Here is a 23526-nt window from a genome sequence, read left to right as displayed (position 1 = left end):
CCAGGATATCGGGCACCTGGAAGGAACAAAACCAGAAAGAAATGTCCCTTTTTCTTTCTCTCCATTCAGTCTACAGAATCAAAACCTTTCTTTAGCCATTTGCTGCTTTTTTAGAAATGCCTCACTTCAAGAAGCAACTGTTCAAATATGTCTGCGTAACTTGAACCCACACAAATTGCCCACACACGGCTGTAAAAATTAACACTGACACACACATAGACATACCAGGTAATTGAATGTGGTGGTGCCCAGCTATGCATTACATAAACCAGTTCACATGCACAAAAGGCGGCTTTGCTTGCCCAGATTTTGCAGGTGTGATTTAAGCAGCCAAATCTGACCATTTGCCTCGAAGAATGCAGAGCTCATCAACAACCACAAGCACAAAATATACAAGTGCTTTCAAGACAGTGTGTAAATGCCTGGGACTGTGAACAGGGGACTACCTCTCATATTCATTCCTAGCCCTTCACATCTTCAAAACACTGTGCAAACATGGCAGTTCTGCTGCGAGGGTTCCCTGTCCTGAGGCCTTTCACCAGCCTTGTTAGAAGATTTGTGGAGAGCTCCTTTCATCTAGCCCTAATGCACTGGGCTCCAGAATAAGGCATATAAATAGTGGATCCCAAAGACACTAGAGTTTTCTCCCTCCCTCCTTCTCTTCTTAAAGGGAGGGTAGGTCTACACAGCAAAAAAATCCCACAGCACTGAGTTTCAGAGCTCAGGTCAACCTGGGCCTGTGGGGCTTGCACGATGGGGCTAAAAGTGGAGCTGTTCCTGCTCGGGCTGGAACCCAGGCTCAGAAACCTGGCAAGAGGGTGGCAATAGCCCAGTGCTCTTTTTAATCCATGTAGCCCTTAGCCATAGGCCTCCTAATACCTGGAGGCCTCCAAGTGCCAGTCATTCTGTCTTCTTGTATTTTCCCCAGAGTCTGTTTTCTCAAGCCTTTCTTGGCTGAATACTGTGGCAACAAGCTAGACCAATAAATAACCAACCATCTTCCTTTTCCCTTGGATTATCTCGGTCTACTGCTGTTGATTCTGCCTTTGCCTATCTTAGGGTAGGAACAGAGATGGAATCGACTCTATGTCCGAGGGGGAGAAACAGCAAGATTTGTCTTCCTTACACATGAGGGCAAAGATCAAAAAGCCTAGAGTTTAGGCAGAAAAGCTCTCCAGTTCCCAGTTTTACCTTGTCCAGCATGGCATCTCCACACTCCTTCAGGATGATCTTCATCCACAGTCCAGCTGCCGTGGCACAGGTGGGGCTAGCAGACAGCAGACCACCCAATGTGGCCTCAGTAAAGTCTGTGGCCTGTTCGGAGGGAAAGTACTCACTAACAACCTGGGAACAAATCAAAACCAGGAGAGACCGCAATGATGTTTGGCTCCAGCACTTTTAAAAATGGAAAAATATATATACCTGCATCAGCAAATGGCGAATTAGCCTCCTGTCTAGCTCGCCATTTGGGATTACAATTCTCTCTCTAGTCTATAGACTACATTTTTGTCTTCTACACTAATGATATCAGGTTAGAGGCAAAGACTCTGTTGCATAGTTAGCACAACATTGTACTGGATATGCAGGAGGTAAGTTTCCCCTTTGTAGTCTCTTACATACACTGCATCTTTTTACAGCACATAGAAGTCAGTCAAGAGAGGCATGCACACAAATATCGGCGAAGGCAAACCCACAAGGTGACAGAATGAATCCTGGGTGGTTTCTCAGCTTGATGTTCCACTAACACAGTTTTTCTCCTGGATGGCTGGATGGCAGGGCCGGCTCCAGGCACCCGCCGAGGAAGCTCGTGCTTGGGGCGGCAGATTGCAAGGGGCGGTGTTCCGGACAATCTTAGGGCGGCATGGGGGCTCTTTTATTTCATGATTTTTTTGTGCTTCACCGCTCTGGATCAGTGAAAAAGCAAGAGCCGGCCCTGCTGGATAGGTACATGTGTGTGCATCCGCGTGCACATTTTCATGGGTGTGCAACGTTCTGTGGAATCTGGTTTTTACGCGGCATTCAGAGCACACATCTATGAAAAGCATCTTGCTGGTTACTAGCAACCAACGCCCCGCTCCCACAGCTCGCTCCGAGTACGGAAAGGCATCATGAAAGAGCAAATGTCAAATGAACGGTGCCCGGTCACTCGCACATCCGCACAAGCTTTTTGAGTCAGTTACCCTGGCCATTTTGGAAGATGCCTGAAACAGAGCCTCGGGGTCTGGAGCTGTTACTGCTTCACGGAGACATCTCAACTCCTCCTCTGCTGAGCCCAGGTTTATGGACTGGCCTGGAGTGGAGAAAAGGAGAAAAAGTACTGTAACGATTAAGGAAACTGAACCCCTACTGCATGGTTCTTCATACGGGAGGATCCATGTGCTATGTTGTCATCAGCATAGTGTAAAATCTTGGCCCCATTGAAGTCAATGGCAAAACTCCTGGTGACTGGAATGGAGTCGGGATTACACCCTGAAATGTCTGAACGTTACCAGTCGTGGTATGTTATTGTGAATGATCCAGGATTGAACAAGCTCTGTGTTCAGCTTGGAGCAGCTTTCTGTGGGTGTCTGGTTTCAGTAGTCTCTCTGCTCTCACTATTTACATCTCAGCTCCTATTCAAGTACAACTCATGCAGGTAGATCAGAGGTTCCAGTTCAGAGGTGAATCCCTCCCCCAAACTCTCCTTGTAAAAGAGACGGGGATAGACAAAAAACTTCGGCAAGAAACCCAGGCTCATCAGTCACTTCTAAACAATGCTGGGATTACTATGTTGTACATGCAAAGGTTGGAGTCCTTTATTCTGTTTCTGAATCACCAACACTGTTTTTAGGACTGATTAAGAATAATTGGAAATAGGGTGACCAGGGGTCCCGATTTTATAGGGACAGTCCCCATTTTGGGGTCTTTTTCTTATATAGACTCCTCTTCCCCCCCACCCCCTGTCCCGAGGTTTCACATTTGCTGTCTGGTCACCCTCATTGGAAATGGCCTTAAACGATAACCAAGCTCTATCCCTTAACATCTAACCATTAGGTGAAGAGAATATCCTACTCTTTCACAGAGGGGAAAAATGGCCTCTACTTACTCCAATAGCTCTGAATGCTCATGACAGAGGGCTGCTGGAAGAACTTTTTGCTTACAGAATTATTCCAGGAAACCCCTCCAATCCAGCCAGTGGCAGGGGAAAGAGAATGAAAATGTTTAGTACCAAGGGCTTGTCTCCATGGAGATATTCAAGAAAGCTAATCCACATTCATTTTCAAAATGCATTAGTTAAACTTCATTCAACACCTATGGGGACACACTTATTTAGAATTAAAGTGGCCTTCATTCAGTTTAGTTTCATTCATGGAATTCACTACAATTAATAAGGCCCATTTTAATTCAGAATCCGAGCATCCACACATGTGTTTAATGCCATTTACCTCATGCACTTTAAATGGACACCTTTAGTTCATTTGGATTAACTTTCCTTAGTGTCCCTGTGTAGACAAGCCCGAAGGAATTTAGCGCTTATCTACCTGTATGCAGACCATTGATTAGTTGTACAGTTCCCCAAAGTGTGCTAGGCTCTTTACACATCAGAATCTTCTCTTCTAATGAGGTATTTACAAGATGCCCACCATTCTGTTATCTAAGCGACAACAGACAGGACAGAAAGAACTAGATAGGCAGACAAATGGACATTACAACAGTGAAAGAAGGTGAAGAATTCCTTATACCTGCTAATGGTCTCCTCACCTTGTATACAGAGAAGGCAGCTGATACAGTCAACCACCCACTGACGGGACGTGGCCAGCGAATCACAGCTGTATGGTGCTATTAGTCCAATCAGAGATCCAAACCGATCAAAAGTTCCCTGAGTCTAATGAAAAAGGAACGAAAGACGAAGAATGAATGGTCTCCAGTTGGACTAGACTTCACTTGCCATCCTTATTGTTCAGACCAGTCAGCTCTGTGTTTTTGGGGAACCAGGGCACAGTATCTAGCCTGTCTGACTCATGAAAGACACCCCCCGCCCCCACCAGTCTCTGTTTGATCCAAAACCCATCAGAGAAAAGGCTTGCAGAGAACAATGAAGGATGTTGGGAGACACACCTAGACCCCTCCTGAGAAGGGTGACAAGATTAAGACATCTCTATTTGCATACAGAATGAAGAACAGAGACAACTCCCCTAGCCTCATCTGCATGAAAGATGGGATAGGAATTAGCATGAAGAATGAGGAACAGAGAACCGCACTCAACATGTTAGGAACCCTTAGGAAAGGGATCGATAAGAAGACAGCAAATATCATTATGCCACGATATGAATCTACAGGACCCCCACACCTTGAGTACTGCGTGCAGTTTTGGTCATCTCATCTCAAAAAAGATGTGTGAGAATGGGAAGAAATACGGAGAAGAGCAACACAAATTAGGCCTATGGGATAACTTCTCACCCAAGGGAGATTAAAAAAAGAGCGACGTTTCAGCTTGGAAAAGAGACGACTAAGAGGGAATATGCTAGAGGTCTATAAAATCATGACTGGTGTAGAGAAAGTCAATAAGGAAGTGTTATTTAGCCCTTCACCTAACACAAGACCAAGGGGTCCCCCAATGAAATTAAAAGGCAGCAGGTTTAAAACAAACCAAAGGAAGCATATCTTCACACAATGCAGTCAGAAGACAGGATACTGGGCCAGATGAACCATTCTTTTGCGGGAGGCAGGTTAGCCATTCTTATGTTTTATGTTCTTAGCTGGTTAAATAGAAATTTTCCTTTACCACCCTGGGAGCATAAGAACCAAGAATGCATTTGTGACACTGGCAGACCAGGCAACCTGTGTATGACCCATAATTACTTAACAAGAGGCACTTCCACTGTATCAAGACAGTTCACTTGCATGTGAATTTCAAAGAGAGGGATTAGACTAGCAAACATCAACTCATTCAAAAATGAACAATAGATGCTAAGCCTATTTGTCTGTGTTGATCTATACGCGGTTAGAAGTTTCACTATGTAACCAAATTAGCTTGTAGATGCTCATTCCCTTTCAGGTCTTCATTATGTATGCAAGGTGTTCAGTTAACCTTAAAATCAAAGATGTAAGATACTGCAGGAAACTAATAATTTCTACATTGTCTTCAGCTTAACTCTCTGTGTTATAATGGAAGAACGGCTAATCACCTTATGCGAATGAGTAACTAGTTTACTGTGTATGCACACGCAATAGAAGATTAGCTTCAAAGCCAAGTACAGGAGGCGATCTGCATTGCCTAGTCTTTCTCGGGGGAAGGTCCTGCTGTAACCATTTTTGTGAGGTAGGCTTGTCAGCCTGCTAGAATAGCTAGAAAAGAGAAGGCTCGGGCCTCATCCTGTCATCTCTAGTCTGCTGAAACTTTGAACAGGGAAAGTGTAAGCCATAAGACAGAGAGCTTCCAAATCATCATTTGAAAGAACCTGGAAAATGCATGGAAAAACTAACAGACTTTACATCTAAGCTGCCTTTGGATTCTGATCTGTTGGGATGATTCCAGAGAGACTTGTACAAGCCAGCAGTTTATTCCATCACTGTTGTGATCCTGAACTATGAACATTGACAGTCACTTATATGGCTATTGATCTTTTAACCATTTGTAACTCTCTTCTTTCTTTTAAGAAGAAATCTTCAATTTAGTTATTAAGGATTGGCTGGCAGCATGCTATTTGGGAAAGACCTGAGATTCACATTGACCTGGGGATAAGCATCTGGTCTTTTATGATGGGTGAACCTCACATATGGTGAATCAGGTTTTCAGTAACCCCTCACTATATTAGACTGGGCTGTTTAGATGGGAGCCTAGGTCTGGAATGCCAAAAGGGGACCGTGTTTGGCATTTTGTTAACTAGGGTGGAAGGTCTTTTGCTGTTGACTTGGTGAATGTAATTCTAGAATAAGCCATCAGTTTGGGGGATTGTCTGCCCTTTACTTCTTGCAGTCTGCCCGGAGTGTGGTCACAGCATTGTTGTGTAAACCTCTCTCTTATGGAAGCAGAGGGATCTTAGTCACTTTGAGATCCCAGCTGCTGCCCTGGAAGTGTTTTTCATGCATTTGCGTTGAGTGTCAGATCGGATATAAGCAGGGAAGTCAGCTCAAGGAAGAGGAAGGCTATACTCACTGTGCTATGAACTGTCTCTTGATAGGCAGTCAGCAGCTGGATGGTGGCCTGCAAGGCCCTTTCTCTCTCCCACTCCTTCTCTGAACGGAGCCATGTCTCTAATAGCTGTTGGTAGAGCAGGGGAATGGACAGAGTTAGTACCAGAAAATCCCTCCCAAAAGTTCCTCTTAAACAGGTTTAATTGTCACTAAAATCCCTCTCCAAAGCATCCGACCTCCATGGAGCGAAGGAATTACATGTCTAATGGAAGTCCCAGGGACCAGATTCATCTCTGAGTGATTGAAGCCAAAGGAGTTACATGAGAGATGAATCTGGGCCTGTGTACGTGATGTCTCCTGTAGACTGTCTGATGGGAGCTGTCTACCACATTGCATGCTGTTTGATGTCTGCTGCTGTGTTCTGTTTCCTGGGCAACTTCTCCCACGTGGAGTGGCCAAATGACAGAGAGGAGCATTTCTTTTTATTGATTTGAAGAAGAGCAGAGAAGTCCCCCCCAGCCCAGCTCCTTTTAGAACTTCATTTTTATACTGAAGGTGCATCAAACTCCCCACCCCTCAGCTCTTCAGGATATTCTGTTCATGTCTGAGGAACAGGAAGTCTCCTCTGGATGAGTTTCCATACACAGGGCTTAACTAAATATGAATGAATTCCTCTTTGAAGAAGTGATCAGTTTCAACTGGTTCTCATGGATTTGGCTACTGCAGTGGTGATTTTCTTGCCGGTCCAAGTAGTGTCAACTACATTGTAAGAAGTTGGTCCCAATCCAGCCCTGGCATAAAATGGCATAGCTTCTGTGGATTTCAGCGGGGCACATGCCTGCTTATCCCAGGAAGAATTTGGTGCTTTTTCCCCCGACAATTCACTCCATTGTGGAAAATTCCTCCACAACTGAAGCTTGACCCCCTAAATCTCTGACTCTTCCCTGCAGTAACACAACAAACAAACAAACAAACAAACAAAAAATCTCCACCATGGTTCAATGGTCTACTCACTTGAAACATTTCCTGGAACCAGTGTGCGGTTGGTTCTTCCTCCAGCAAAGTCTTCATTAGCTTGCCAAGGGCTTCCAAGGACTCTACGTACAGTGACTGAAACCAGAAGAGAAGGAGTGAGGCTCAGCACAGATAATTTGTGTGTGTGGGGGGGGAGGACTGGGGGCTGGGGAAAGCTAACCATAACCTTGCCAGGGAGGCCATGTGTGACTGCCATCACCCAGTGCCTGCTGGGCAGAAATACAGTGGATGGTGCCTGAGGAGAATTGTTGTCACGTACCTGTATAGGCAGAGCATCCTTTGCTGTCTCACCTTCCTCTTTCATCATCTTCTCCAAGGGAGGGAGGGGAAACAAACTTTTGAAACACTGATGAAGGAGCTCACGGTTTTCCTTCAAGGTCAAAGACGGTTTGAGTTTGCTGGCAGAAGAAAGAGAGAGAGAGAAAAGTCATGCATTAGACTCAGTACCACCTCCAAGTAAAAGAAATGGGTCCAATGACTGGAGATTGTCTCAATCTAAAACCCCAAATGCAAACAACCCTTCACTTTGCAGCTGAGCACCTCTTTGCACCTCTATTAAGTATTGGCTCATCGAGAAGTAAAGCTAAAGCTTCAAGTCCCCTTTTTAGAGAAACCCACAAGCTTCCTTCCCCCTGCCAGCAAGCCAGACACCTCCCTCCCCATCTGAACTCTCCTGCATTGTACTGCATGCCCCACAACCTCCAAGTTTGTGTCTTTCAAGCACAAACCTCCAAATGGACACATTCAAACCCTCAAGAACTAAAGTTCTGCTGGTGAGCAGCATGTGAGCCAAACCCGGCAGGCATCAAACTGCTCCCAACCTGGCACTCATGAACTAACAAAGACGACGTCACAGTGCCAGGAAATATGGCAGAAAATAGCCTACCTCAGATGTCTAATGGCAAGAATTGCCTTGTAGCGAACTGGAGATGCCAGGGAATCCAGTGGTTCCTTTTTAATGAAGTCCTGAAATGCATGAATAGGGAAATGAAAAAAATGGGAAATGGATTTGAAAGGCAGAGAGGCTTTCCTCTCACACCCTGAAACAGGGCCATATGCCAGACCTGTAATAAACAGACACCGTGCTCGGCAGGCTCTCTGCCTCAGAAATGGACCGTAGGGCCATCTGCAGGCTATACAGAGGACAGAAAGATAACTCGCCAGACGCAAGCCATTCCTGCCACTTACAGCCCACAATAGGTCGGCATCCCTGCCAAGCTCAGAGTGGACCCAGCAGCATTCTGGGTGCCATGCAGGTAGCTTATGAGACTGCAGTGGTACAGTCACAGCCAATGGATAAAACAACATCTACCTGGAAAACCAGTCTTATGACATTACAACAAACTCCTTTGTACTTCAGTCCTCAAAGCTCCTAATCACTCACCAGCATGTAGCCAAGGAGCTCCAGTTTGTAAGAGAAGTTGAACTTCTGGGAGTCTCTGGTCTCCAAAATGGCACAGCTAATCTCCGTGACATTCTGGATGAGGGTTAATTTTAGGTGCATGTCCTACATAATCCAGAAGGAGAAACAAGAGGATGTGGATGAGAAACGGAGAGAAGAACCAGAGTCCAGAAGATAAAGATCAGGAATTAAATCTAGCCTCAGGAGAGGAGAGAGGTGTCCACAGACCCCAGAAGGCAGAGGACCCTGGCTCTGCACCCACCTCAGAAGAAGAGAAAACCCAGGTTCATGAAAGAAATCCAGGGCCACTTACACCAGAGCAGCCAGGACTCCTGCTTGATGTAGCAAGGAAATCAAGCTCTATGCAATTTAAACAAGCAACTTGTGGATAGAAAAGGCAAGAGCTGAGGGCAGATTATTTAGAATTTACCTTGTTTGTAAGAGCGATGCCCAGCACCTGAAAAACGAAATGCAAAACAGCTATTAGCAATGTCTATAGTCCCACATAACACACATCCTCAAAATGGCCTGGCTGGTGAATATGGAGCAGAGAGAAATCATGATTGTTAAATCTTCCAAAAGGCAGGAAATGTATTCAGAGGGGGTGTTTTGCAGAGGTCAAGATCAGGGGTCATCCTACGGAATATTTGCATTTGTGAACTTCTGGAAGATATCCGTTTGGTTCAACTGTGATCAACTTTTTTGACAAAGGCTAAATGAGATTCTCACTTAGACAGGACAGAATTGAATGGCAAAGTGACGTGGCGAGGTTGCACTGAGAGGAGAGTCAGTACCAGCAGTCAGATACCTAGGGAACAGAAATAACGAGCACACAGACAAACAAGACGACAGAGAAGAGGTAAGGGAAGTAGTGAGTCCAAGAAACAGAGTGACAGCAAAGAAACTAAATACAAGTTAGCACCATTCTCTCTTGGTTAGCAAAAGATAGAGCTAGATACACATACATATTAGGGGAGTTAGAGTGTTATTCTGAATAGCCTGAGTGTGACTGCGTCTGAATTACTGTGTAGCTGTGCTCGACAGAATTTCAGAAGAATATAGAAAAACTAGAGAAAACACAAAGAAGAGCAACAAAAGTGACACAACATGTGACAGCTCACGCTCCATCCATTACAGTTTTAAATTTCAGTTATGTGACAAATTATTGCTCAAAGGAGCGTTTTAGAAAATACAAGCCCTCTCTCTATAAACTCAGAGGCAATGCTGTAACTTCAGGGTAATGCCCCTCACAGTTGTCACGCAAAAGCTCTTACCTGACAACTGGTTCTGTAATGGTGAATGACATTCCCTGTGATGTCTGCCTCTACTCGGGAGAGAAGCTGCTCTGTTGGAGCATGGACAGCCACGTTGCTGTACGTCAGCATCAGGGTGCGGCGAGTCTTGCCTCTTGTCCCATGCTGGTAATCCTAGACAATAGGAAACATCACTAGAGACAAGTTCTTCTGATTCATTTAGCCTTGGAATGAATCAAACATTGGTGGAGCCGGGCCCCCGAGCCTTGAATACTGCTGGAGCCCAGGCATCATGAGCCCATAGAACTCGCCGCCCCGTCGCCATCATTCCCACTGGGTAACTCTGACCCAGAGAGCCGAAAAGGCTGAACCGACAGCAGTGGAGTACACGGGAGCTTAGTCATTGACACTGGTGGGTACAAGATCAGGCGCGAAATGTCTTGCCTAAGGCTGCACAGTGAGTAAATGGCAGAGCCAGCAATGGGAGCCCAGAGGCCTAGTCTCCTGCTCTATCCTCTAGATCAGTGGTGTTCAACCAGGGGGACTTCTGTACCCCTGAGGGTCTGCAGGGGTCTTCCAGGGGGTATATCAACTCATCTAGATATTTGCCTAGTTTTACAGCAGACGACAAAGAAAGCACTTGCAAAGTTACTTACTCAAATTTCATACAATGGCTTCTTTAGACTACTCTATATACTGCCCACTGAAATGCAGGTACAATATTTAGATTCCAGTTGATTTATTTTCTAATTCTAGGGCAAAAATGGGAAAATAGGCAGTCTTTTTTTCAGGAATAATGTGCTAGGACACTTTTATAATTTTATGCCTGATTTTGTAAGCAAGTAGTTTTTAAGTGAGGTGAAATTTGGGGTACACAAGACAAATCAGACTCCTGAAAGGGGGACACTAATCTGGAAAGGTTGAGAACCACTGCTCTAAATCAGAGGTTCCCTAATTGTCATCCGTAGACCACTGGTGGTCTACCTAAAGCGGGTTGATAAGCCACATGCTGCTTGCAACACCTCCTCATTTCCAGCTACTAACCTGGAATAAAAAACAGCTAAAAATACCGTCAATGCTTTTCCATGCAAGCAACTGATGTAGTTCCCACACATTGTGCATGGGAGGGGCGCTCAAGCCATGAGACATCAGACCATAAAAATCATTTGAGAGAACCCCAGCTCCACATTGTGCTCCTCTCTGCTTAACGACAGGCATCACGTAGAACGCATACATTGGGGGACAATGCTAGCTGACCGGAGCAGACACTACCGTGGGGCTGCTGCCCCTGCTTTAGAGGCAGAGGAAGTTTGAGAGAACCCCCTGGCTCCTTTACCTTCAGGCGGCTGACGAACCCAGAAATCTTAACCTGGCTCATTGCAGCCCCAAACTCCTGAAGTGCCTTCAAGGTGAGGTCCAAGTGGCTCACAGCACAGACTGCGAGGATGGAAATGACTCCCTGTCACCCAAGAGAAATACAGGTTAGGATCGAACCAGGTGTCTGATCGAGCCCACAAGTCCATTCCTTTCACCCAAAGTGGTGTAAAGTGCCAATAGGCCTGAGACACATGGGGAGCGGGCGCTGAGTGAAATAGCAATCAAGAGGATAGGAAGCAAAATGGCATCTGTCCCAGGCCAACTCAGAGCTGAGCCCCACAGGGAGCATTCAGGGATTACTTGGTAAAATGGGGAGAGGGACAGAGGCCTCACCTGTCTCTCAGGGGCTTCCATATAATCTGCTGTCGTCAGAACTGTATGAATCTGTGATTTAACATGGACCAGGTCCTGACAAGCTGCTAAGGACGTTCCTAGCGCCTTATACAGGAAACTCTGAAAGAAAGAGACCAGCCCTGGGATATCAGGAACACAATGTGCCTGTCAGTACAGACCCAGCTCAGCAACACTCAGGAAGGAACAAGACAGCCAAGTCCAAGCACCCATGCTGCAGAAACATCCCATCGTCTAGCCCAGCCAGAGAACCAACAATGCAGTACAGAGAAGCAGCCTGTCCAAGCAAATATTGGAAGAGCAGGGGGGCAAGAGAGCAGGGAAGAAGTACAAACAAATTTTATACGCAGAATAAAATATCAAATAATGAAACCTTGAGAGAAGCCTTATGCAGCCCTCCAATCAGAATTTCAGGGGAAAGTAACTAGAAACTAAACCTTAACAGAGAACAAACCTTCTCTTTGGAGGGGCTGGCATAGCCGCCCATCTGCCAGCTCAACTCAAGGGATATCTGGCTGCTCCAGGCACTGTCGTCTATCATCTCCAGAGATGTTCTTAGGAACTGAGTGTAAAACCAGAGTTAAAGCAGATGGTTAATTGCAAGAATGTGGGGGTTGTTTTGGGGTTTTGTTTGGTTGGTTGGTTTTTGCTTCCTTGTTCTGTTGTAAACTTTCCAATATTCAGGTGTCATGGGAAGATTATTTCCCTATGAGAACTATAAACTTTGACAACCCAGACTTCCTCTGCCTCTTGTTCTTGAACCTTTGCCTGAGGATTCCTCTCAGTCCCCAAACCCAGATGGACAGTGAATTGGAGAATGAGATGGAGTCAAGACATCTGACCATCGAGGAGTGATTTTCGAGTGGATGGACGATGGGTCTAGTCAACTTGAACAAAGGGCCCTGGACCACGAAGGACCAGGCACCTTCTCTGAAGTGCTATGGACCCTTTAGGACACCTCCCGAGGGTACCCAGGGTTGTGAGGGACCTCACTACCACCTGCCCTTAGCACGAGGAAGCCTTCTCTGTACCTGCCAAGTGTCAGCTCCTGACTCTGCCAGTCACAGGAAACACAAGCACACCCTTCTCACCCCATCCAGGCTCCACTGTCCTTCTACAGATAAGCAATCGGTACACTCCACCCGCCCAGCCCTCTGGGCATCCCCAGAATGTCCAGCCCCTGTTCCACTGGACACTCACAGAATTCAGAGGTTTGCTACACGCCACCTTACCAGTTTCACCTCAGCATCACCGCTCCATTTCACACACTTCGATACATTGACAGTGAAAACAAGTAGAGTTTAATTCACCAAGATCAGAGATTTGAGAAGCAGCAAGAAAAATTAATGGAAACAAATGGTTACATAAAAATAAAATCCTAACACACTTCTAGAGCTTCAACTTAAAGAACCAAACAGTCCCCTGTCTCACAAGGGATAGCTCCCCCAAATCTCTCTCCCAGCAGGAAACACCCAGACCAAATGTGATCCTCCATTCATAAGACAAGCCACTTGGCAATTTGTCCAATAGGTGAAGGATACCTGGTGCAGGATACCTCTGGACCTCCAGATATAGTTCCAAGCATCCATTGTCCGCTTGTAAACAGGGTACCCCCTATTGTTTGTTTGTTTTTCTTGTCTCGAATCTCCTCTGGAGACTTTGCAATCACTTGATTAGAATTTTGCTCTGTTGATTAGCATCCACTGGGAATAATTACTCAGTCTACATACAGCCATTCAAGCAGGTAAGCATCTTCTGCCTGAAAGAAATTTCTTTATCGCCTTCTGGTGACCAGCCCCAACACACAGACCTTCAAAGCATCAATTTCAGTAGACAACCAGAACGCCTTAGATATTATCCATCCAGTCACTGTGCAATGATTATAAGGATTATGCAGTGTGGCACAGGCATCCAGGAAAGGCTTTACATGACACCCTTTGATGATATAGAGATCAGATCCAGGGAATCCTGGGAACCCTATGCACTCCTGTGGCCTCTGCCAGTGGGTACCCAAAGGACCCGGGGTCACACCCTCAACTCCCATTGAAGTCAGCCAGAGGTTAGTAACTCTCAGCACTTTGCTGTTTCAGGCCCGACTTTTGAACAGCAGCCAGGAAATATCAGAAACCTCACAAGAGAACCTAATCTTAGTTGATTTTTGAGCCCAAAGAATTTCAAATGAGGCTGGATCTGGAATGGGAAATTCTAGAGTGTAATCCAACCCCAAATGGAACTCCAAACCTTCTGGGGCTTCTTTGTCACTAGGTCCTTTCCTTTCATTTTCAGCCCTCGCCATAAAAATCTTCCTTCTCTGGATTTACATGAGGCTGTAAAGAGCTCTTTCTGACCACAAAGGCTTCTCCATGAGATACAGACACCAAACCTTGTCTTGTCTCTTTTCCTTTTTGGGTTTCTCAGAGCAAGTTTTCTTTTGAGTGGCAAATAGAAAAAAAAATCCTTTAGACGTCCCCCAGTGATGCATTAGCACCATTAGCATGCTGGGTTTCTGGTTAAGTTTTGTGTTGTTCCCAGGGGTAATACAGAGGGATTTATAACTAGAGCTGGTTGAACAATAGTAAGTCCATTTCACAAAACAAGTGGGATTTTTTTGGTTTTCTTGATTTTTCAACATACAAATGAAAAGTGAAAACACAAAAATATTTTGCTTTTCAAAATCAAAAATGACCATTATTCCATTCTTTGTTTTCCCCATTTCCTTCCCTTTATCCCTCGTCCCCGTGCTTTTTCCCCCCTCTTCCACTTGTGATTGAAAAGGCGGGGGGGGAGGGGGAAGGAGACAAACAGCAAAGCAACTGGAAAAAAAAATCAGCTTCAGTTTCAAAAAACTAAACCTTTTCTATTTGGGTTGGGCTTATTTTGTTTTGGTTTTTTTGTGTGTGTGTTTAAAAAAAAAAAAAAAAGAACCCTGAAAAATTTGAAAATGTCCCATGAAAATAAAAAGGCCATTTTTAATTGAACAAAAGTTGCAAATGAAATGGTTTGACCAGCTGTGCTTATAATGAATAATTTATCATTATTTTTTTCCCCAGCTGATACATTTGGAGGGGGAAGGGAGGACTGTGACAATACATCTGAAAGCCATCCTCTACCTGAAGCAGCATGTGCTCCCACCGTGCATGGTCCAGGGAATTCTTTGTGTTTCCTATAAAGCAGGAGGCAAAACAATAATGTCACCTAGATTAGCAAGAAGAGTCATCCCAGGTATCTCCTTTGCAATGAGTCCTTCTAAAACTCCTGGTCTGCCAAGCTGTAACATACCTGGGCTTTCAAGGCGAAATGGGACTGTACCTATTGGGTTCTGGGAGAGTCACCCCACTCCTGTCCTGAGGGGCTTAAAACAGCCCTGGGCGAGGGCTGTAGGAGGGAAAGAGGTGAGAGGTTTTTTGCAGGAGTGGGTGGGTGAGATTCTGTGGCCTGCGTTGTGCAGGAGGTCGGACTAGATGATCATAATGGTCCCTTCTGACCTTGATATCTATGAATCTATGAATCTATGAAAGGGATTAACAACAGCTGGGCTGACGGGGAAAGCAGCCAGAGCTGTAGCCAGCGTAATCAGGGCCCGGCTGGCCCTTATAAGAGGGCCGTGGGCCAGTAGGAGAAGGTCTTTCTCTCTAGTTTTGAAGGGAGCAGGGCCTGCCTGCAGAAAGGGTACTGGGAATGAGGGCGGGCTGGGGAAAGGCCAGAGGAGCAGGGAAGCTCTAGGCTGGCAACTCCCCAGGCTATCGGGCCTGGTCCAAGGCCCATAGGGGTCCTGGGTTGCAGGGAAAGGCAGCAGACCCAAACCCCCTTGCCTGTAGTGACTGGCTCTTACACTGCAATCTGCCCCAAGGTGCAGGGGCTTGATGATGATGATGATGCGCAGTAGCCCAGACTGAGGCAAGGTGGGGATTAGAGGGTTGGGCGTTCCCCAGAGAAGGGAGACCCATAGAGACTGAGGGGGTACTGCCAGGGGGCAGCACCCTGGGTAAAAAGGGCACCAGGGTCTGAGAGGGACATGGGCCTGCAGAGGGTGCTCTGTGCTGGAAAGAGCTAATTCCCAGATGGCCAGCAGGAGGCGCTGCAGGGGTGAGTCGTTGCGCCGTCACAGGGACCTGCGCCAACGTTCTTTGTTGGACCAACAGAAAATGTCCTGTTTCAGAGTAGCAGCCGTGTCAGCCTGTATCCGCAAAAAGAAAAGGAGGACTTGTGGCACCTTAGAGACTAAGAAATTTATTTGAGCGTAAGCTTTCGTGAGCTACAGCTCACTTCGTCAGATGTTACGTACCCTGCTGGCATTTTTATTCAGGGTCCGTCAACCCACCAGGAGTGAGATGCTGAGCCCTCCCAATTCCTCTTGACTTGAATGGGAGCTGAGGGTGCTGAGCACCTCACAAAACTGTTCAGCACATCAGAAGCCTGGGTTTAATAGGAATACAAACTTTTCCTGCAGAATCAGAGATTCTGGACTTGATCCGAACTGGATGTAAATTGGTGTAGCTTCACTGAAGTCAATGGAATTATACTGATTTACATCAGCTGAGAATCTGGCCCTGTTTCTGAGTGTCCAGCTCTAACCTAGCCTTCTTTAATGTCAGCACAATGTAGCGCTGGGGACTCTGTACAGCCACAGCAAGGAGGGAAGATACAGCTCATTTTTTAAAATCTTTTTCGGAATATCAAACCCACTTGTCCATTGGGGGGTTCGACGTTCATGAGAAACATATCGGGCTTGTGCTGCACTTAGGGTCTGTCCTGCTCCACAGAGACTAGACAGGCGCTGCTACGTCACTGGAGCTCTGCTGGCATAACGCCATCGTGTAGACGCAGCCTACACTGACTGAAGGGTTTTTTCCATGGACGTCAATAGATTCATACCACTGTAAAATTGGGGAAAGACATTATTAGGCCCACAATACCTAGATTCTCCCTAGGGCACCCACTTGGCCAACCTAGCTTTTATGGCTTAGGTTTCCTTACAGAAAGACAAACTCTGGGTTTTTTAATTGAATCCCCCTTGAAAGTAAACATGGGGTTTAATGTTCAGAAAAAGTCCGTTTGCAAAATCAGACTCTATATGTAACCCCAAAATCTTTCACTAACCTCCAGCTTCATGCGTATTGACCTTCCCAAAAAATAACCTTGCAAAGGTGTGGGGGAAACTGCTGTGAAATTTCCATTCAGCTGAAACCTTCCTGGCCTGATTCTGCCCTGTTTGAATTGGCCTCAGTGGTTCACAGTTATCCAGAGGAAGGAAAAGTGTGGGCCTAGAAGCCCCATTTCAATTCCCCACTGTTCCCACGTACTGCAACAGGAATGGCACAACACACGTCAATACGAAGCTGCTTTTTCTGGCTTCCCTTCTATTCTCCATGGACCACACTCCTCCTAACTAGCACTTTACCTTCAATGTACTGCAGCAGAGATGGGATCTTTACTCCCCACATCTCACCCACTGCTGCATGGATAGTTTGGTGCAGGGCCTTTAGTAACTGCAAGGCAGCACATCCGTGTCCTTCTCTTTCATAAGGGGATAAGGCAACTACCTGTCAATGAAAGAGAAAAAACAGGCTAAGTTTTGTCAGCACAATACCCATTTGTTCCTGAGGGAGGGAATAGTTCAGAGACTCTCATTGTGGAGACCATCCAATAGAGTTGTTGCTTCTACTGCAGTGCCTTCCTGAAGAAGAAAGCATTCTAGCTAGTAGGAGGATGCAGAACAGTGTGTCTCAGGAGAGGCCGGAGAGAGAGAGACCCAACCATACACATTCCTCAGCCTAAGTCAAGCATCTAGCTACAAAACCAATTTGTATAGTTAACTGTCCCATTCCACAGAAAACCTATTCTCATGGTCTACTCACCAGGAGTCGCGCCAGCAGCCCCTGGGGTGTAGGGAGTTGCACTAGGGAAAGAAACAGAATAGCGTTAATTATGCCAGGCTTTGCAGAGAGTCCTGCTGATGTTCTTCACCTATCCATTTCCAACATGCCCACCAATGTTGAATACAGCTGATAATAATTTGCATTTCCATAGCGCTTTCAGTCTGAGCATCTCAAAATGCTCTACAAACATGTATGAATTCCACCTCACAGCACCTCTGTGAGCTTGGCATGAATTACTCCTTCATTTCACAAGTGGGGAAGCTGAGAGAGAAAGATCAAGTGATTTCCCCAAGGTCACATCAGAATTTTGGTGGCGAGCTGGGAACAGAACCCACATTTCCTAGCTCCCTCCCATGGCCGTGTTGTAATCACAAGACCATCCCTCATTCATTTGAGCCTCCTGATCACAGATGAAAGAACTGGAGCAGACTGAACCTGTTCATTTCATAGTGCCTGGAGAGAAGAAATGAAAGAGTTTCTGTTATAAACCTCGTCCACTGTAGTCGAGGCAAGCAGCTGCTTCTCCTTCCTGCTGCTTTTTCTCAGCCAGTTCCCTCAGGCATCTGCAGAGAGGCTTCAAAGTACCCGTGTACTGAGCTGGCACCACATACTCCAGCAGCCTTGGCCATAACACCTGCAGAGAAGAGCGAGACTGTTCAGTACGGAGCTATTTCCGTTCCCCCACCTCCAGTATCCTGCTGTCTGAATCCCTCCCTGTCATGTAGCTTCTCCTTTGATTCATCACGGACCCTTCCCTAACCTATCACCTCAACTCTCTCTCCCCATTAGCTCACTCTACCTGTCCGCTGCCCCCTCACTCTGTCTTTTAAAGACACTATCTTGTTTGGTGAGCAATTGGGCTCTCACCCAGAGATGAATCCTCTTTCCCAGCATTAGAGCATTATGGAGATATTTCGATAGTACCATAAGCTTACCCAGAATTTGACAGACCTATATAAGGCACAGTCCCAGCCCCAATATCTCTTCAAATCCAGGATCACCAACTCTACATTTCAGAAGTATTCATGGGGGATCTAAGGGGAAGTCGCACTCAGACAGTGGAAAGAATTAAGAGACGATCTCTGCAACATGATTCCTTCCAGTTAAGTTGCTTTATATCTTTTCTCTAATGTGAACCGCTTACTCCATGATGAAGGGGTCACATCATCCCTGGCATGAATTTGACATGCTGATCCTCCATTATGCTGACTTTCAGAAAGCTTCCTTGTGGAGGGGTACAAGGAACATAAGGAAGAAGGTCCCTATTTCAAGAAGCAGTAGCAAGAGGTCACTTACTTGGGTCATTCCATTGACTGAGGTGTCCAGACATTGCAGGATGTCAATGCACAGGGTTTGGATCGTGCTTTCTTCCTCAACACCCTGGGCGAGAAGTGTTGTTCCCTGCTGTGAGATAGCTACATAGAACTTATTCGCTAGTAGTGAGACACTGGCAATAGAACCAGTGTCCTTCTCTTACAAAGCCATCTTGAGCATTGACCTGTGCCTGCTTTTCTACGGCACTGGAAGTGCACAAACGTCTGAAGGGAAGAGAATAATAGAAACTCCCAACTGGTGGGTCAGATCCCAGGCTTAGGAAAACCCTAAAATGAAGGGAATGATTCACTGAACACAAAAGAGTTCCCCCAACAGTGTTCAATTTTTTAAAATTTGAAAAACTGTTTCATCTTTTGATCTCTGAGGAAAAACATTCCGATTCTGCCCAGGGGAAACAAATATGCAGAACCAGGGGGATCCAATCTCTTTGTTCTCATGCCCCAACCAGCTTGGTCATTCTGTGTGTAGTGAGTGTGATTCTATCAGTGGGCCTAATTCTCTACTGATTTCAGTTTAAAGGAGACCAAAACTGGCCTGATGAGAAAAAGCAGCCTTCTTTAAGGTGGGTGTGTGTGTGTGTGTGTGTGTGTGTGTGAGAGAGAAGCTCCAGCTTTGTAGAAAAGGGGCCAGGCAGAGCTAAGATCTTCAACAACTTACTGTCAAGTTGAACTCTTTATGTTCATACATATCATGGATTCGGTCATGGAGCACAAAGTGTCTGGAGCCCGGGGCTGTGTCCATGGATAGAAATACGGATTGAAGATATTTTTAAACTAGTACATGTAGAGTCGAGCATGTAGTGAGTGAAAGATGCAGCAAGCTTGTCCAGGCTCCTGAGACAGTCTGTGATGCAGCCTGCATAACTGAGTGTTTTGCTGATAGTTTAGGTCTGCTGTGACAGCCACAGAACGGGGCATCGTTCTGTTTTTTGGAGAGTCTATTTGAAACAAAAAGATGTGCTTCCTTGTACAAGAACATTGCACTGAAGAATGGTGTTTTCTGACTGTTCAATGACTCATCAGAGGTTGGAGCAGCACAGATAACTCTGTTAGATGGAAATACCCAGTGTGAGATTCTGGTCTCTGTTACACTAGCATAAATCCAGAGTAACACCACTAAAGTCAGTGGAGTTACCTTGACTTTACACCAATATCACGGATCCGATTCTGGCTCTATTCATTCAGTCCAGCTGTCCTGGAGTCAAAACTCCCACTGAAGTCAAGGGGAGCAATCAGCATGCAAGAATGGTAGGACCGAGTCCTGAGTGATAAGAACTCTCCTTACCAGTTTGCTGGTGGACACACTGAACTCGCTGAAAACATATGCTACCAGATCCCATGCTGCACAATTCTCCACACTTCCTGAACTGAGCAGCGTCCTGATGAAATGAAGAGCTGCCTTCCTCACCTGCAAGGGTAGAGATTACACACAGCACTTCTTCTTAGCCCTTCTGCCTGAAATAGGAGCTAGGATATGATATGAGAGTCCTTATGCTTTTGATTTTGTCTCCTTGGATTAGAAACATAGATACATTTAACACCGGCAGGAGAATGACATGCCTTCTCTATTCTGCAGTCTCTCATCTGGATCGGAATGAAAGCTCCACCCAGATATCCATTCATCCCATAACACTGAAAAAATTGAAATAGTTCACTGTTCCACACACAATCTTACCGTAGCATTCTGATCACTGAGAGTGGATTTCACTGCCTTCACAATCAGAAGCTTTTTACCTCTTGTCTCAGGCACTGAAAGATAAGGAGAGGTGTACAGTACTTCTTTGTTCCACACACACTCACTTTCCACATTGGAATTAATCCTGGATTTCAAAGGGCCCTAGTTAAGAATAGTACCAAGCTCCTCTCCTCTACAGAATCAGTGGGGAAAACGTAGGACCAGATTCTGGTCTCAGTTGCACCAGTGTAAATCTAAAGTAATTCCATTTCTCTAAATAGTGCCATCCTACTACCATGATGGAAATATTATAAAGGAGTTTGATAGACTGAGGAGACTGAAGTTAATCTGTGTTTACACCGGCATAACAGGACTCAGAATCTAGTCTAGACTGTATAATACTTAGGATTCTCGAGTCAGGAGTATTCTATTTTTATCTGATTATTGTTATCATGCATTAGCCCCAAGTTAACTTCTATATTGGAAGTTGAAAAAGACCTTGACAAATATCTTGGGCTACATTCAGCACTTAGTTGAACCTGTTGATTTCCATATGGGGCCATATGGGGGTAACTTAGGGCAGCATTGGGTCCCTTAGTGGATCTCCAAACCACTGGTGACTGTGTGTTCTAGAGCCTCTGTGCCCCAGGTGCAGAGGTGATGAGTCTGTTGCAGCCCTGCCGTGCCTACAGAGCCTTGGTTCTTTAGCTCAATCTCTAGTAGCTCAAGCTTTTAGCTCTGGATGTCCTCAACTCAACCCTCAGCATGTCGGCCAAGAGGGCAGCTGGCACAGTTGCTCCTGTGTTACTTACAGTCAGCCCCAACAATAGCTCTCAGGAGCTCTAAAGACGCCACACGAACGGCCTCATGCTCAATCTCCAGCTGCTCGTGTAGGAATGCTAGCAGGTCATCAGGAGAAGAACGGGCTGCAAGGGAAGAAATCACATCCTCACTGTCTGCAGAACTCTTCTTCTTACCGTACCTCACAAAGGTAAGGAAGTTACAAAGAAACCACTGTGCAACTCAGAGTCTCTTCCCCTTACCTAGCAGAAGTACACAATGGAAGAGCTCTTTGTGGTTTTCTATGCTGAGCTGCTTAGCTGGAGAACAGATCTGTGGGAAGAAGGGAAATGGTCAAAGAAAAACTAATCAGAAGCAATGGAAAAGAAAAATGTTCAATTAGTTTCTAAGCTTCCACTTCCTGCTTGTCCAACTAGAGGTCTGAACCCCAGGGAGATGGTCCTGCACGCACAGCAAGACTCAAAGACAATGACCAATCCATTAGATAAGAGAAGCTAAAGTGTTTTGAGCAGCAGAGCTGACCTAATCAAGACACAGCCACAGTTTTCACTTTACAACTCTGACTCCCCCTGGTAATCGGCTTATGGTGAAATTGCTTTACAAACTGAGCTGGATAGTAGCTAAGAAAATGAGAGCGCTCCCTGCTTACTCTTGAGCCTGCAGAAATCAGTAAGGCATGAGGAGGTCCCCAGGCTCTGCACGATCATTCCATCGATTTTTCAATGTTAATATGCTTCAGATCTGCTGTGCCTAAGCTCCAGGGATCCAAGCAAAACCACCCCTCACCTGGTTGTGCAGAGCACTGCAGATGGCTTGAAACTTCCCTTTAGGTAGAGGGATCTTATATTCACCAGAGACCTCCAAGAGCTGGCTCAGACTCTGCAACAGAGGGCGAAAGTCAGATGGTGGGCACACAAAGGAGCCATATGTAGTGACTGAAGCAGATTCAGGGGATTCCTAGATTCCAAAGCCGGACCGGATTCTTGCCATCATCTAGTCTGACCTCCGGTCGGTATGACACAGGCCATAGACCTTGCCCAGAATAATTCCCAGAGCAGAGCTTTTAGAAAAACATACCAATCCTGATTGAAAAATCGTCAGAATCCGCCTCGGCCCTTGATAAATGGCTCTAATGGTTAATTATCTCACCATTAAAAATGTACACCGTATTTCCAGTCTGCAAGTGTCTAGCTTCAGTTTCTAGCCATTGGATCAAGTGACACCTTTCTCTGCTAGACGGAAGAGCCCATTAGATAATAGGAGTCCCTCATGTAAGATATTTTAGACTGTAATTAAGTCACCCTGTCACAGGATAGGTCCACCCCGTCAGGGTGGTATCAGGTTGAGGAGGAATTGAAGTAGATCTGGAGCGGCCCAACTGGCCTAGTCTCCCTAGCCACCACAGCAGTCCGGGCTCCTAGGGCAGCATCGCCTAATGGTCGGGATCAGTGCAGCAGCCCTTGGGTGAGGGTCCGCGGCCCAACAGCCTGAGTCACTTGGGCTGCCCTCCTAGGGATGGCAGTGCAGCCTAGTGGCCAAAGTCAATAGACCCACTCTTGGCTGCAGGGCAATGCGGCCTAGTGGCCAGAGTCGATAGAACCACCTTTTGCGGCAGGGAAGTGTTGCCTAGTGGTGAGCCCTTCTCCACTGGGTCCTACCTATTCCACAGGGCCCCAGCCCAGGGCGCAGGGGTATCTGCCACCAACTCAGCGGGGATCCTTCCAAAGCATGCTGAGTCAAGCCCGCTACCTCAACTGGATCAATGCTTCGTCCACCTAGGCTGCTTCCCACCCGTTCTTCCGCAGCTGGGAGTCTCAGGGATTCTGGGGTCTCTCCTCCATTTCTGGCAGTGGGTGCCTGGGGGTCAGCTGCAGCCACAGTCCGGCTGGCCTCTGAATCCTGGAGCACTGGCAGTCTCTCTGCAGGAGCCTGCAATGCGCCTCCGCTCCCTTCGGCAGCCATCCCAGCCTGAGCTGAGTGGCTCTCTTTTGTATCCTGGGTCCAGCTGAAGCATGCCCAGCAGAGATGAGGGGGCATGGCCTCCTCGGCCCACAAAGCATGATTAACCCCTGCTGAACCAATGAGGGGTAGGTAAACCCCATCACACACCCTTTTACTTTCTGTGTATTAAACTAAATAGATTGACTTCCTTGATTCTCCCTCTGTAAGGCATAGTTTCTAATCCTTTCATCACTGTGGCTCTTCTGTCAATTTATCAACACCCTTTTTGAATTGTGGGCACTAGAACTGGACACAGGATTCCAACAGTCGTCAGACAAGTGCCAGACTTAGAGGTAAAATA

At 46.2% G+C, this 23526-nt stretch overlaps 1 protein-coding gene across 1 annotated transcript in view; it reads right to left on the bottom strand.

Moving 5' to 3' along the window:
* The window catches only part of LOC141975306 (uncharacterized), a 189798-nt gene extending 170308 nt beyond the window's left edge, over positions 1-19490 (bottom strand). Inside the window, 2 exon segments of the mRNA XM_074935603.1 lie at positions 9834-9981; positions 19407-19490. Coding sequence (XP_074791704.1) covers positions 9834-9981; positions 19407-19490 — 232 coding nt within the window.
* Positions 19491-23526: the final 4036 nt, after the last annotated feature.

This window comes from Natator depressus, chromosome 20 (genome assembly GCF_965152275.1).
Source record: "Natator depressus isolate rNatDep1 chromosome 20, rNatDep2.hap1, whole genome shotgun sequence".
NCBI lineage: Eukaryota > Metazoa > Chordata > Testudines > Cheloniidae > Natator > Natator depressus.
This window is presented reverse-complemented; position numbering and strand designations above follow the sequence as displayed.